The 15,889-nt window shown below is 35.4% G+C and overlaps 1 protein-coding gene across 3 annotated transcripts in view; it reads right to left on the minus strand.

Annotated features, from left to right (window-relative positions):
- Sbf (SET domain binding factor) overlaps nt 1-15,889 on the minus strand; it is an 82,078-nt gene that overhangs the window by 28,413 nt on the left and 37,776 nt on the right. For 2 of the 3 annotated variants that reach the window (XM_071597023.1, XM_071597022.1), the window contains 3 exons: nt 12,528-12,804; nt 9,157-9,353; nt 1,770-1,835 (listed from right to left, as the gene is read on the minus strand). In XM_071597023.1, the coding sequence (XP_071453124.1) occupies nt 1,770-1,835; nt 9,157-9,353; nt 12,528-12,804 (540 nt within the window). The remainder of the gene's footprint in view (nt 1-1,769; nt 1,836-9,156; nt 9,354-12,527; nt 12,805-15,889) is intronic. The other variant, XM_071597024.1, reaches the window with a different exon arrangement.

Below are 15,889 nucleotides of genomic sequence, written 5' to 3' on the forward strand. Positions count from 1 at the left end.
TAAGTATAAGAAGCTACTGACATTCTGAACTGTTAAGAAAAAAACTTTCTTAATACAAAGAGTATAGAGACATTCCAGCATTGATTAAGGGTGGCAGGATCATGCTCAAGAATCAATCACCATTCTTAACAGTGGTTCAGGGTTGAAAGATATTAAAAATACAGGTTTGAAATAAATTAAAATATAAAAGGCAAGAAAGAAAGAAGAAAAAAGAAAATCAATCAATGCTCATGGAGATGCATAAGAATGATGAGATGTAGTGCATTATCATCAACTGCTCATTAATTCACTTGCATGGTGCAAATATTTCCGGTACGGAGATAATGATAAGGAAATAAATAAAATATATGTACTCATACGTTGATGAAATTTTTAAAATGGTAAAATAATCAAACATTTTTTACTATACTCAAACAAGTAGGATCGCATTGCAAACCTCACACAAGAGATTCCATTACAGGACAAAATCACATCCTTTTCCCTCCTTTTTCAACATAATCTGATACAATCAAATGAAGCACTAATCACTATGACTAAAAAGATAGTGCAGTAATTATATTTCTAATAGCTGAGACACATCCCGCCTTCGAGAATTGAGAACAATCTGATAAATGAGAGACATATTATATTCTCTAGCAGTTAATGAGATAAGTATTCCCTTAATTTGTAAAGGAACCACCACCATATTTGCATATGCTTAGGAAATAATAAAATCTATCTTTATTAAGCAATAACAAATATGTAGCAGCTTGAAAAAAGGAAATTAGAAATGAATATTAAAATAACTGCATCTAAAATATGTATCTAAAGCTAGTCCTGAAAATGATCTCTAAAATGAGTTTTGAAGAATGAAGTGAAAACCATCAATAATTATTTGCAATTAAAGACTATGAATTGCTGCTTTTCATTGTTTAAATTTAACACAGCTTAAGCTTGTTAAATTCCAAACAGCAGAATATTAAATAAATTGTGTTAAAGGGAACCCATTGAAGTGATTTACATTAACATTACAACAATTTATATGGATCACATTTTAAGCTGTATTTCTAATAAGCCTTAGGTCATAGTTAATCTTTTAGAACATTCAGGTCTAATAATTAAATCATTCACAATTGACTGAGTGCTTATTGCTAGACTTTGCATGAGATTGGCAAAGTGGAAATAATGAAATCAAAATGACAACGGCAAGTTACATTGATAATCTAATTATTGCACATGACTTTTGGTCTATATTCAACTTCTAGTGCGTGATCATCATGTACATAAGTAATTCGGGAATGGAGAAAATGTTCATTAGGCTGCCATCTAATGGCTAGCGGGTACTTGGGCGGAGATAATTTTGCATCCAACTAAGAGGCCAGAGTGCCTGCCAGCTGGTGAATGCCAACATATCGAATTTTTTCATCTTTTCTAAATTATGAGGGCACTCGATACTACCTACAGACTATTACAAATGGTGGCATCTTATCTTACAAAGGACGTAAGTTTCAAATTTACATCTCAGTGAAATGAGTCACGAGTGTAATTCAATGAATACAATAAGTTGGTAAAGAACGAAGTTGCTTTAAGGAATCATACTGTTTGGCTTTCTATTATTTTTTGTGGCTATCTATTAAGCAATGTGAAACATTCTTTGGATGCTGAAATTTGGCAATGACAAAATGGCATCCACGAGCTAACATTAAGTGATACATAAAAAAAAACTGATGCTGTTAGGCTATTTGAGAGAATTTACAGTCAGTACAACAAAGTATAGTGTTGTTTGTTACCAATTTGATGAGGTATGACCATGCGTTGTGGGCGCTCCCCATGCCGATTGCTGTGTGATTCTGCTTCTGGGAAAAACAGAAAGAAAACATGCTAATGGAAAGGGAAAAAATGGACAATGCTCACCCTTTATTACTCTCAGAATTTCTTCTGCAAATTTCCCTGGAGTAATTCCAGTAAAGCAAAAAGGGATGACAACAACATCCAAACAATGTCACTTAAGGCAAATTTGTTTTAAAAAGCATCATTAGCAGTGTTGAAGGATCCTAAATTAGTAGGGTAAAATTATGAGAATCAAGAAATGCAGAAGTCAGAAGCCACCAACACCTGGGAAAATTCAATGAGAAGGTCATAAGATCTGGAATTCAAGCTTAGCACAACGAGGGTTTTAAAGTTATAAGTCACCATATCAGAGACCCTTTGTGGAAAAAAGTATATATATCAGAACTTACAACTTAAAAGACCCCTTTGGCCATTCAAAGGGCCCACTTCCTTCAGCCACCACCAATGAAAACCATTGGAAACAAAATGATGAGACATCAATTCCTTAAATCAAGACTTCAGTAGTTAAGAGGTAGTGACTACACTTCTAAAAAAACTGTTATACAAACAATCAAAAGATTAAATTAGAATGTAAACATTACATAAGAGCAAGTATGCAATGTTATTTAGCGTTCAACCCATGAAACATATTCAAAGCAGAGTGATAAAGTGTTCAAACTCAAAGATGGTAGGTTTACATGCTGAGCCAATGTACATTGCTTTTACTTTATTATCACAGGCAATCTACCAATTAAGGTAGGTTTTGGATGAACACAAGCTACCAATCAGTACAGCTATAACTCTCTTGTCGCTTCTAAAAAAACAGAACTTCACATCCAATCTACAATAAGTCCCTCTTCAACTCCCCATACTTCCTTCCTCCCTTTGTTTGGTCTAACATCCCTATCCCACACTTGCTCCTTCCTCGCTTGCCCAACAGTCTCTTCTCTATCAATCTTTAACATCCCATAGCCAATCAATATGCTTTGCATTCACTTTCCCTGCATCCTTATGATTTCTCCCAACAATCCCCTCTCCTCCCACACCATTACTAGCACACCCTCATGTGTTTTCCTTTTGGTCCATTTTACCTTCTCCACACCAATATTTCAAAAGCCTCCAATCTAAACATATCATTCTGCTTCAATAACCATGTTTCCATGCCATAAAGAACTATGCTCCATACAAAAGTTTTGACGAGCCATTTCTTAAAATCCTTACTCAATGCCCCTGTTATCAATTACCTCCTCCTTCCAAAAGCTTCTTTGCCCAATGCAATTCTTCCCCTTATGTGCCTCCTAATTTGACCATTTCCAATGCGCTTCTGAGATACAAAAAAACTATAACCTTAAGTCTCAAAAGTATAAATTAACTAAGCGGTGTGAATCAATACCTTATTATATTATCTCATTACATTGCATATGTGAATTCAATACAGCAAATCCTACTAAAAAGATGAACTAACTATTTCTCTTTTTCGATGGATGATGAAAGAAGGGTATTTTAATGAATGAAACTCCACGGGATTAGCCTGACTTAAACCCATAAAATACATCTGTTGTCAAATCCTGTCTATCTCTCAACCCATTTAGTACTAGGCTTGGCAGGTGGATTACATCAATATAGCATGAATCAGTGGGGATTTACTGCAGCATGAGTTAGACTGATTACCCAATGATGAAGCTTTAATGTGTATCAGCCATTGGCATGGTGAGAAACTCAAGGTTTCTTTCAACTATATATCACAGGTCAACTTCAGAAACTATTCAAGAGCTTCAGGTCTGCAAGAAATGGTCTCAGAAAGTAATTAGGACCTGTAATTTTACTAGCTCATTAATAAATTAGGTTATGAAGAGCACTTTTTATCACTCCATCATATACTCCAGCAGACTTTAACATGCTTGCGAAAGCATGGACTGGTAATGAAACACCTTAAGATAAGATTGAGTGCCTCTGCCCTGTAAAAATTAATAAACGGGTTTTAGATGATTAGGAGAAAGAGAAATAAATTATTACGGCTAGGCTTAATCTTCATGCTGTTATTGTGACCCATTACTCCATTTGAAATAAAGAAAACAACAATGACTGGTCAAGGTCAGAAAGTTGTCAAAAAGGCTAACCTTCATGAGGCATTTGTTGTGCATGAATGTGGGGGATTCTATTTCTACCAAATGGGTATATAACTATACAGAACATTGACTTATCCAATCAAGAAACAGAGAGCCCATTGTATTTTTATTCCAATATTATGTGCATCAAGCAATCTTTGAAATAAATCTACTGAAAATTTTCCCGACACATTTTATACAAACCATGAAGCCTTTACGAAGAGTCTTGTGCAATCTTGAACCATTTTATAACAAATGCGATTTTGGGTAATAAATACGTAAAATTAACTGTTAGGAACATGCAAAGCTTTGCCTAATTGATTTGTGCTTGACTTTATATTATTAGAAGCATTCACAGGTAAATAGATTGTTAGATGAAATTATATAGGCATCATATTTTAGCAAATTATACCACACTATGAATTGTATAGCCAATGAGAACTATGATTCCATTTCCATCTTTGAAAAACTGTCTGTGACTGTCAACAAACAATAAATTAAAATGTTGCTTTGGAAAAAAATGGGCATACTAGTCATTGTACAGTGCTAATTTATAATAAAAACAGTTTACTCCAAGAATTTGATTATTAATAGCTATTTAAGAATGTGCTTAAATGGAAAGTATTTGAATAAAGTCATTAGTTATTCCTAAAATCAGTTAATATTAAGATTCATTATTCGATAAACTGGACAAAAGCCTGCTTTGCACAACCCTAGAAGCTATCCATACTTAGATGTGAGGCTACTGATGCCATTAATTAGAAAATATTTTATGGAAATACTCATTGCCAACAATCAATGAAATCATTGAAAAAACTTTGACAAGATTGACAGGATCACTCACTCACTTTTTCACTTAAGTTATCATCCACTGCCTTGTTTCGAATGATACTTCAAACATTTAAATACGAGGGTCATCCGGAAAGTAGTACCCGTTCGTGCCGCATGAAGTGCTGACGACGCGAGTAGCCGCTGGACGAGGTCAGATAGCTTCAGTGGCTTGTCTGCCTTCTCTGAGCCAAGTTGCGTGACGCTAGCATTGCCTGTGTTGTTTCTGTGATTGTTTACAATGTTTAAAAAAATTGAGAACGCCGCCAGTTGTGAAGTGAGGGCAGTGATTAAATTCCTCAATGCAAGAAACGTTCGCCCATGTGATATTCATCGCCAATTAAAGGAGGTGTATGGAGACAATGTAATGGACGAGTCGTCTGTTCGGCGGTGGTGTCGCAACTTCAACATGGGGAGGGGGAACACACACGACGATGAGCGTTCGGGGAGACCGTCTGTCATTTCAGACCAACTGGTGAGCTCAGTTGACGAATTCGTGAGGAACGATCGGCGCGTCACAATTGATGACATCTGTGAGCATTTTCCCAATGTTTCTCGAACAATTGTTCATGAAATTGTTAAACACCATCTGCATTATGCAAAAATTTGTGCAAGATGGGTCCCTCGCGTATCTCAATGAGCTGGTGGCGAAGGACTATGCAGCAGGAATACAGAAACTTGTCACACGTTATGACAAATGCCTTAATTTGCTTGGAGATTATGTTGAGAAGTAGTTTAAAGTATCCTCTTTCAAATAAAATTTTTTATGTTTGTTAATATTTACTTTTGTGTCTTTATTTCACGAACGGGTACTACTTTCCGGATGACCCTCGTAGATTGTCATTTTTGAGCACGTCGTTAAAAATATTACGATGAACTGAATTTTGAGACACTGGTATATGTACGAGGGTCATCCGGAAAGTAGTACCCGTTCGTGCCGCATGAAGTGCTGACGACGCGAGTAGCCGCTGGACGAGGTCAGATAGCTTCAGTGGCTTGTCTGCCTTCTCTGAGCCAAGTTGCGTGACGCTAGCATTGCCTGTGTTGTTTCTGTGATTGTTTACAATGTTTAAAAAAATTGAGAACGCCGCCAGTTGTGAAGTGAGGGCAGTGATTAAATTCCTCAATGCAAGAAACGTTCGCCCATGTGATATTCATCGCCAATGGACGAGTCGTCTGTTTGGCGGTGGTGTCGCAACTTCAACATGGGGAGGGGGAACACACACGACGATGAGCGTTCGGGGAGACCGTCTGTCATTACAGACCAACTGGTGAGCTCAGTTGACGAATTCGTGAGGAACGATCGGCGCGTCACAATTGATGACATCTGTGAGCATTTTCCCAATGTTTCTCGAACAATTGTTCATGAAATTGTTAAACACCATCTGCATTATGCAAAAATTTGTGCAAGATGGGTCCCTCGCGTATCTCAATGAGCTGGCGGCGAAGGACTATGCAGCAGGAATACAGAAACTTGTCACACGTTATGACAAATGCCTTAATTTGCTTGGAGATTATGTTGAGAAGTAGTTTAAAGTATCCTCTTTCAAATAAAATTTTTTATGTTTGTTAATATTTACTTTTGTGTCTTTATTTCACGAACGGGTACTACTTTCCGGATGACCCTCGTATATTGCATATATGATACACACCTAGTGTACATAACAAAACCAAACATTTTAATTTATATGATGATTACAGAGAACAAATTGTACACCTTAGTTACATAATGCTCATGGCAGGATATACCTGTATTAATCAAGTTCAACATTTGTAATAGAAAAATGTTATTTTACCTCATTATAGTATAAATATAAGTATAAACCAATAAATTGACATTCTGCTTTCATTTTATACACCAAACATAATAAAACATAAAAAATATGAAAATGGAGATACTAAATAATTTTGCTCTTTCACACTTCTGCTATGAAGTTAGGAGAGATGTTCCCTCTGTCTACTTCCATAGGGCAGGAACATGTCCTGCTCTACTTTAATAGAACACTACAAAGAGAACCATGCCTTCAGCATCAACAGCAAGAATACATAAAAACTATAACCTAGATAGTGACAGCTTAAAAATTTGCATCCACTGAAAAATGCTGGTGCTCTCTTTTACATTGTGATCTTCTATTGTTTTGTATACATCCATTCCATGCAGTGCATTCATTTTCAAAACAGATAGCACAATACAACTGTCATAGTCAAGTAAAGTGAACTCTCAACTATCCAAGCCCATCAAAGGAGGAGAGAAATATGAATAATTGTAAAACATAATTTGCTTAATTCATTAGGTGGATCATAATAATTAGTTTAAATAAACAGTTTCATATATTTGCTTCCTCCAAATGGCCCATCATCATCAACCTCTAAATTAAATGAAGAACATAATGTATTTTTCCACTGTTCTTGAACAAATGAAAAATACATTGTGTTCTTCATTTAATTAACATGAACTTCCACAAAGTTAAGCCAGAAACCAGTGTATACATCAACCATTACAATGAATAGTTAAGCTTTTTCTACACTATGCCTCATATTTTTGTGGAAATCACATTAGTGTGCGGTTGAATCAACAACTGAATAAACAGCTGATGACTTTGTTAATGTTTAATTAATTACAAGTGTTCCTGATAAAAAATACATGCATAAATTTTGTACAGAAACCAGGGATTTCTAACTTGTAATAACGCATAAGAGTTCAATCACCCTCACGGGGAGAATAATTTAGGCCCTTGATGATGCCAAACACATCCACAACCCCCTCTTGCTTCCATATGCCTACCTGCTCCCTCTCACAACCTTCACCTATACATTTACTCTGCCTTCTTGACTATGGCAACCTTTAAAATGAATATTTTAGGATGGAATCTGTGTAAGAATGCTACTAAGTTTTTTGTGGTCTACACTAAGTTTTTCTTGGCTAATTTATTAAGCATCACAAACTGACACTATCAAGTTTCAGCACACAACTTAAGTAGATAATCCTTATACAATCAGGTGGATGTGAAAGTAAATGCACATTTTCCAATGATTCTTCAGCCTCACCATTTACTAAATAATCTGGAATATTTCAAGTATGACTGATCAAGTGCGTGGCCAGACCATTCTTTCCCTTCATGCGCAAAGATATTACCCAATGAAAATCTCTTGAGTTGACAGCACTAAGAAGACTTTCCAAATGAATTTAATTCACGGTGTCAGTTTGCCTTAAAATATCATGCACCACTTCTTTGAAAGATTTTCCTTAGTTTACCTGGACATTATTTTACCCTATTATAAAAATTCTAAAAATCAAACAATAGTAATTAACTCAGTTTAAGAGAAGTGAATGTGAAGCAAGCATGAATAAATGTTTGCCGTCAAGTGACAGTGGCACTATGATAACATAATAATTATAACATATGATAAGAAGAAGTCTATGGCTTGTGCTCATATTTGAGGTTGGACTGGCATGTTATTCAATACCATTCTTAAAAAAGGCACACTGTAACATTGCCAACACAATAAATTTCATGTTACCCTCATACATACCAGGACATATTATTTATACCACTGGTTGAGGATATGAAATTTATGTTTACTTGTCGATGAAAATATGACTTTTTATAATTGTAATATCAAAGGCCAACAAATGTATTACACAACTCCAAATTTCATTAAAAATTTAACACAACGTGCATTTTCTTGATTGTTAAAAATTAACTAAACAAAATAATGACAGAGAATAAAATTATTTATTCATGGAAAACCCCATAAGCTGATAATTTGGTCAAGGATAATCAAGAGCTCACGGTACTTCAAACCACACAAAGTAAAGGGTGATAAATTTTACAGCGTTATCAGTTTTTTAAAGAAATCTATACTACCATAAATAGCACATACCATGAATCACCAACACCATTTATTTTTAATTATAAATAATCTATTGCGCTCAAATTATATTAAATGCACATTTATTTTCATAATTCCTATGTTATGTAATTAAAAAAATTAAATCAGTTCAATTGTTCAAACATAAAATTATTCAACTTCAGTAAACCCTTGATTTTTAATTTAACTACTGGGGACCATAAATATGATTCTACCATTTCATGTAGGTATAAATCACTCTAGTTCTACCAAGACTTTCAAAACTACGGATATTTAGTGGCATAAAAACAAACTGATATTACCCCTAGGGCCCAAAAAAGACTTATCAAGCATTCCCTTTTTGGAAATAATTTTACTCCAAATTTTAGTTTCAAATTAGCACACAGCAGAAAATGGCCAAGACCACATAACCGAAAATGTAAAATAAAATTTGATAACAATTCAAGGTTCTACCGTGTACTGCAACTAATTTCATGAGTGCAGAATGTTTCTAAACATTTTGCTGTACCATTAAATCGATGTATGCTTCACAACTTACGGTTGGATGATGATGGGTGTCCCTTCAAAATTCCAATAACTCCTTTTGGGTGGAAACTAGCCCCTCGCACTAGGAGTGCTCCGGTTCTAGGGTGACGCCATGTAATAGCAGGAAACCGACAGCCTCGGTGACAACGGCACAGCCGTCTGACACTTTCATCTGTCACTGCAGATGGGACTACCAAAAGAGCTGGATAGCTGAGACAAAAATGAAAACATCTTGTTATTTCCCATGAGTAGATCTGGATTTACATAAACAATACCATAGTGAAAATCTTCCTGTTTTGGTTACCATCATGCTAATGCTCACGAATATGTCACTAATGCTCAACTGAAATACACCTTTCTGTTGACATTTAAGTGATTACAAGGACAAATCACAATGGTAACCATTTCCCAAAGGTCAAAATCCAGGGACATAGCTATTATGATGGTTTAGCATCTGTTTATCTAGCTGATTCTTGCTTCAAGTCCTTTCAAGGGCCAGTGCATCAATCATCATCATCTGCATTCTTGCTTTGAATCATTTCTGCATCCTCACTTATTGTGATTAAAGTCAAGTTATATGCTTACTTAAGGCCCACATTGGGAAAGCTTTCGTATATATTGAAATGAGAATTGAAGGAGAAAGAAGAAGCACACCCCATAAGACAACCTGAACACAACCATGCAACCAAACCTTGATGAAGTTGATAGTTCAGGCCAATGCTTTATAGAAGCTGATATTGATGGAAGAACTGTAGGTATTAATATCTCTTCATACAAGGTTAGTTGGAAAATTCCATGCAAAAATTATGACACCCATTTCATCTTTTGAGATCATTTTTATCTCGCACATTTCAATCAACAATGCTCCTTTTTGTTGACCATATCTAAATAATGCACAGTTCTAACTTTGCAAAATGGGCATTTCTTCCCACAATCAACTCAAATTGTTGAAGTTTGAATTAAGTTTCCTTCCTGCTATCCACATCTTCATATTGGATAACAGGTAGTATGCCTAGGGGGGCACATCGAGAGACTAGGGGGAAGGGGATTGAGTTGGGAATCACAACTCAATCCCCTTCCCCCTAGTCTCTCAATCAATTTGGTGACCACAACTGTCGAGGAGTGAGCAGGTAAGTTCTTGGGCGGAAAAGGATTTTTTCTTGTGGGTCATTCGTGGACATTTTCCTGGCAGCTTGGTTATCAAACGGTCTAATTATGATGCATATCACGTATCTGTAATAGCCCGCCTACTTTCTAACCAGTCAATGAAGATCATTCCAAATGAATCCTAATAAACACTAGTCACCATAACCTCCTCAGCTGAAGGACCAGTCTAATCTTCTTTGGTGCAGACTCCTTTGTAGGCAACACATTTTTTGGACGGCTCATCAGTTTCAGGCATTTAGTGATTTTAGCATCCATGTTTTGTCCAGGGATGAAACAATGCCTAGATCCTTCCGGAATTTTCTGAAACTGCTGCAAATCGACCTAGGAATATGTCACACATCCTTGGCCACCTGTGAGCAATCACAACACTCATCTTGCAGATAGCTTTCCTTGCCCAGGCTTTAACGCAAAATATTATTTACCCATTTCCCCAAGATGTCTAGAGCATTAACAATCTCACTCATCTTTATCTTATATCAACCATCCCCAAATTATGACTTGGTCAATGATATCTGGAGTTGTGAACTTCCAAGGGCATCCAGAGTTCAATCCAAAAATTTTGATAGTAGTTGTAGACCATTCTAATTGAAGTTATGAATTAACCATAATGTTAATCATGTTTTTCTTGAGTCTCCTGAGGCAATTTGCCTCTCATAAAATAATTCTTGATCAACACAAAACTTTCTTTTTTGTCTATTTTTCGTAAATCATTTGATTCAAATGAATTGTACATACAGAGTAATAGATTGATCTAGCTGAAACTTGGCAAGTGTTCCTTGAAGACATGGCACATACTGAAAATAAATTCAATATGTACCGGTGATGCCACCTCACTGTATTTGTAGACTGTAGAAACTACCCTTGCACTGTACATGGAAATGCCTAAGTCTTCATTCCTAAGTTAATCAATCAAACCTAAGTATGTTAGGTTACAGTTGAAAAGGGCATTAAGCTATGCAATATGACATTACTAGCAATAAAGTCAAGACTCACACCAGGAGAATATGTCCCAGCGTTTCTTTACTGCAAAAGAGAGTCCACCAGCTAAATGTGTCACAAACTTGGTTCTGTGGATTGGTTTAAGTCATGACATCAAGTTTTGTCAGGCAAACACTTTACTTACCACAAAACCTTAGTAATGAGATCTGTTAAAATTAACATTCATCACTCAATGCAATAATGGCGAAAACTCATACACACCAATTTGACTTATTTAATTCATTAAGGCCTGCCGCACATTGTAACTGATGTTGCATCACAAATGAATTAATTTTATTTATGACTATTTCACAAGTGCATTTAATGTGATAGTACAGTCTTCTCTCCGGTTGCAACTCTGCATATCTGAGACAGCGTAATGAGCATGGCTTTAGCCTGGTTTAGCATAAGTTTACGCCTTTGGTTTATGCAAATACACTTTCCTCTTGGCTTCGACCTTTGCTTTCATTTTATACAATGTTCCTTCATTTCACTTCAAAAGTTACTTCCAGCAGCACTATACATTTTCGATCACTGCATTATGCAATTCCTTTATCAATCTGGCAAAAAACTTAATTTCATAATTCATGAATGTCAATAATGTCTATATTTCAGAGCATCTCATCTACCTGAGGATTTATATTGCCTGAGTGAACGCATGAAATTCTTTCCTTCAGATTGGTTTCCAACATCTCCAATATGAGCCGGTTAATTATTAACTACATCATGGATTGAGGTGTCATGATTTCATGAATGACTAAACGAATATATCTGCCACAAAAGTATTGCACATGTAGAATGTAATTAGCCAAGGGATGACTCTCACTATGTTAGAATTGGACCATTAACAGCATTCTGATATAGGATTAACATAACCCTGTGACTCTGAACCTGGATTAGAAACATGATTTCTCAATATTATCCAAAACTTCATTGCGATTGGATTTCATTCCGAGGTGAGTTTCAATCAATAAGTGGTCAAAGTAACCAAAATAAACATTCTGATTGATTAACAATAATGGTTTCAATTTCGGTTGGGTATTCTAGTATGATCAAAAAACAGAATGTAAAAAAAAAAATATGACACAAGTGAGGAAAAAAAAAGTTTGGAGCAAAAAAACAATTCACGATTCTATCTAATGGTGGGCTTGAGCAATTTCACATGAAACAAAGTGCTTTGAATGTAATACATACATAACAACTATGACTGATTCGAAGAAAGTAATGAAAGTGACTTACTTCCGACACATAATGTAGCTACTGTTGATGGTGGTAATGCGGAATGGGTCGCTGTGCTGCCTGCAGCCAGGGCCCAGGGAGGAGGAGTTGGAGGCGGAGGTGGGGAGAGCTGAGAGGGGAAGAGAGGTGGGGGTGGAGACGGGCGTGGATGAACAAAGACCTAAGCGACGCCAGTCCCTCACGTAGCTTCTTTCGGAAAGACGCTCCAACGTCTTTGCATCAGCTGGAGCCGGAGTTGCTGCCAGAGTTGGACCAGTCATTTCAAACTCATCCAGCACTGGAGAGGAACATAGGAAATGACAATCATTGGGCAGGAGAAAAAGCATTAAATAATACTATAGGGGTACAAAAATGAACTCCTGATGTAACAAAGATTTTTAATGTGGTAATACAATGTATCATAAGAATACTTGAGGATAAACGCACAGTAGTGAGGATTAAAATATATGTTTTGAGGCAAAAGCTTTTTGCGAATGATATCAGTGACTTAAGAAGTTTTTTTTCATGCCACTCCTATTGAGCAGCAAATTACTGAAATGCCTACTCATGACAAATATAACTAAATGACTGATTTTTCTGTTTTATGACTATAGCCAACGCACAGCAATAACTCTATGAGTTGCATGCAAATTATGAAAAAATGTCTGTAACACATTTTTTAAAAGAGAAAAACACATGATTACACGTGTGAAAAAGCCTTGGAACCACAAAACAGGATCAATATAATTTAACTACATCAACTAATATATTGCAAATAATATTATACAACTGCAATGATAAATAAATTACTGCAGTTAGTAATCACTTGAATGAATCTGAGATATATTTGAAATGGTTCACTATAAAATTGTTTTAAAATTCTTATGTTAGTAACATTTTAACATATCTTTTTCATTACAAAATGTTTAACTAGAATGAACTTGAATAAACAAAGAATAAATCACATGTCTCAGTATGCACATAAAAGCAAGATGACTATTTTTTTTTATAAAAAAATCACTTTTCTAAGTAGCATGAATTATGTTGATGAAATCTGCAAAGCTTTTGAACATATGCCAGGTGTTTTTACATGACATACATGCTCTTTTATAGGCCTCCGGCTACACAAGCTTGTAGCTTGTGCAAGCTTGTATTAAGCAACACAAGCATGTAGTGCATTGCTGTGATTTAAACTGGCATGCTCATTGGACAGAATCTATAGCATTATTTAATTTTCATGGAAGTCTCCAAGTTCATTTTTTACAGTGTGCACACAACTTACGATTTTCTCCTGAAGCAGCAGAAAGAAATAGATAGTAAATGAGTATATGCAGAAAATTTTAAAAGCAGTGCAATTTCGCTCCATATAAATCTACTGTTGCATTAAATAAAAAAAATTAGTTCTGATGTGATTTTTCGACAATAACACTAAGGATGAGCCATTAATATCTGTACGCAAGCATAGAGCAAAATGGCTGTAAAATGCACGCTTATGTCAGTAGTAAATATCTCACATGAACAGGGTATACTAACTACATATCTTTCACCATTTATCACATGAATGCACAGACCACTCACTACACTGCCATATATTATAAATTCCAGGGTAACCTTTTGGAGTTTTAAAAGAATCAGATGTAGATCTTGATGCATCTTCAGATTATCATCTGAAATGCATCAAGTATACAGGGGCAAACAAGTACAGGGGTCGGAAATGGGTGCAGTTCCAAAATAGAAAATTCTAAATGGAATGACATCGCTAAATTTGGAATATTAAGCAATTTATGTGCCATAAAATGTTCTCAATGTCCATTTCGGTCAATACTATAGAGCTATGATACCCAATTTTAATACAAATCATTAATAATGTTTAAATTTTCATATTTATTTCTTAAAATCCTGACAAAAGTGACATGATAAGGCTTAAACATTGAATTTTGGGTCACATGAAATGGTGTGTAAAATTTTTAAGATATATGTTGAAAATGAAATATAAAAAGTTTCCAGTCATACTAATCAATGTGCAATTAAACACCGATAAATTGAATTTTGGTATCAGCACACCCTGGATTAATAACTTAAATCTTAAAATGGCAAAACTACATAAACTGAAAAAAATACCTGGCAATAAATTTCTAAGAGAAAGATGCACAACTGATGACGACACTAAGTCAAAGAGTCAGGTTATGACATTAGAGTGGATAGTGGATATGAAAGAAAAGACCATGATAGGCTTGCTATTACCAATAACAAGCCACAATTTTTACCAAATACAAGCACACACTAAAGCACCAGGAGATTCTGACCCAGAATCTTTGTGGCAAAGGGATATGCAAAAAGTATAATTGGAACAAGCAAAATAACTATTTCATCAAAAAGGTAAGCATAATAATTAGTCCCTCTAACAGCCAATTATTGTGTGCACTAAAAACAAAAAGAAAAGTTAAGTCATAATAATATACCACTCCACATTTCATCATGTACAACACTGGTGTAAACAATATTTCAGTTTTCTTCAAAAGGAGGGACATCCAGAAAAACTTTGATATGATGAACCCCTTTCTAATGATTTATTTGTAAAAATGAATTAAATCTCTTGTTAGAGTGACAGAAATTCACATGGAGAAATACTTTGTCACTTGGAATCCTTAATGTTATGCATAAAAAAATCAATATTTGACCCAGGAATAATAGCAATCCTAAGGGATGATGGGTTAGGAATGAATATTTCCTACTTTTTTATGTCAGGTCACCCCCTAAGTAGACCACTGAGCAATCATCAGTGAGGCTGACGATAGCCCAGTGGCTGAAGCTACTACTATCATTCGATTAATAAATCATGGAAGTTAAAGAGTAAGTATTGGTTTTAATTATGGAAAAATACCACAATGATGGTGTTGGTTAGTATTTTCATAATAAATTCATTACAATTGTGGAAAGCAATGGCTGCATTTATATCACTATAAAGATAAACACAGTAATCAACCTAAGATCAGTTGGTAAGTGATGGTAGAGTTCACCTAGTACTAAGCCCAACATCATGTCCAATGTCCATAGTCCAATGCTCTACCCCTGGACTACTGCGACCCACTTCTATCATTAATGAACATAAATTATACACATAAGTGTTAAACAATCAAAACATTTACTACAAGGAGCTAATTCTCTCAAAATGCATCAATTTTCTGTAAAGCAATAGCTGCCACATATGCAGATTATTAACAGGAGTTTTGGCAGTTACAACGCAAATAAAAGAAGTAAATTTCAACTTATGGCAACCATTGGTGCAGGATGTCTCTGGTCAGTAAAATACTGGACAATTTACAAGAATGCCTGTCAAGAGAATCTCAAGTGAATGCTTTTTTATTGAAAAGTAGAGGAAA

This window comes from Hetaerina americana, unplaced genomic scaffold (assembly GCF_022747635.1).
Source record: "Hetaerina americana unplaced genomic scaffold, ioHetAmer1.1.p SCAF_8, whole genome shotgun sequence".
NCBI classification, from domain to species: domain Eukaryota; kingdom Metazoa; phylum Arthropoda; class Insecta; order Odonata; family Calopterygidae; genus Hetaerina; species Hetaerina americana.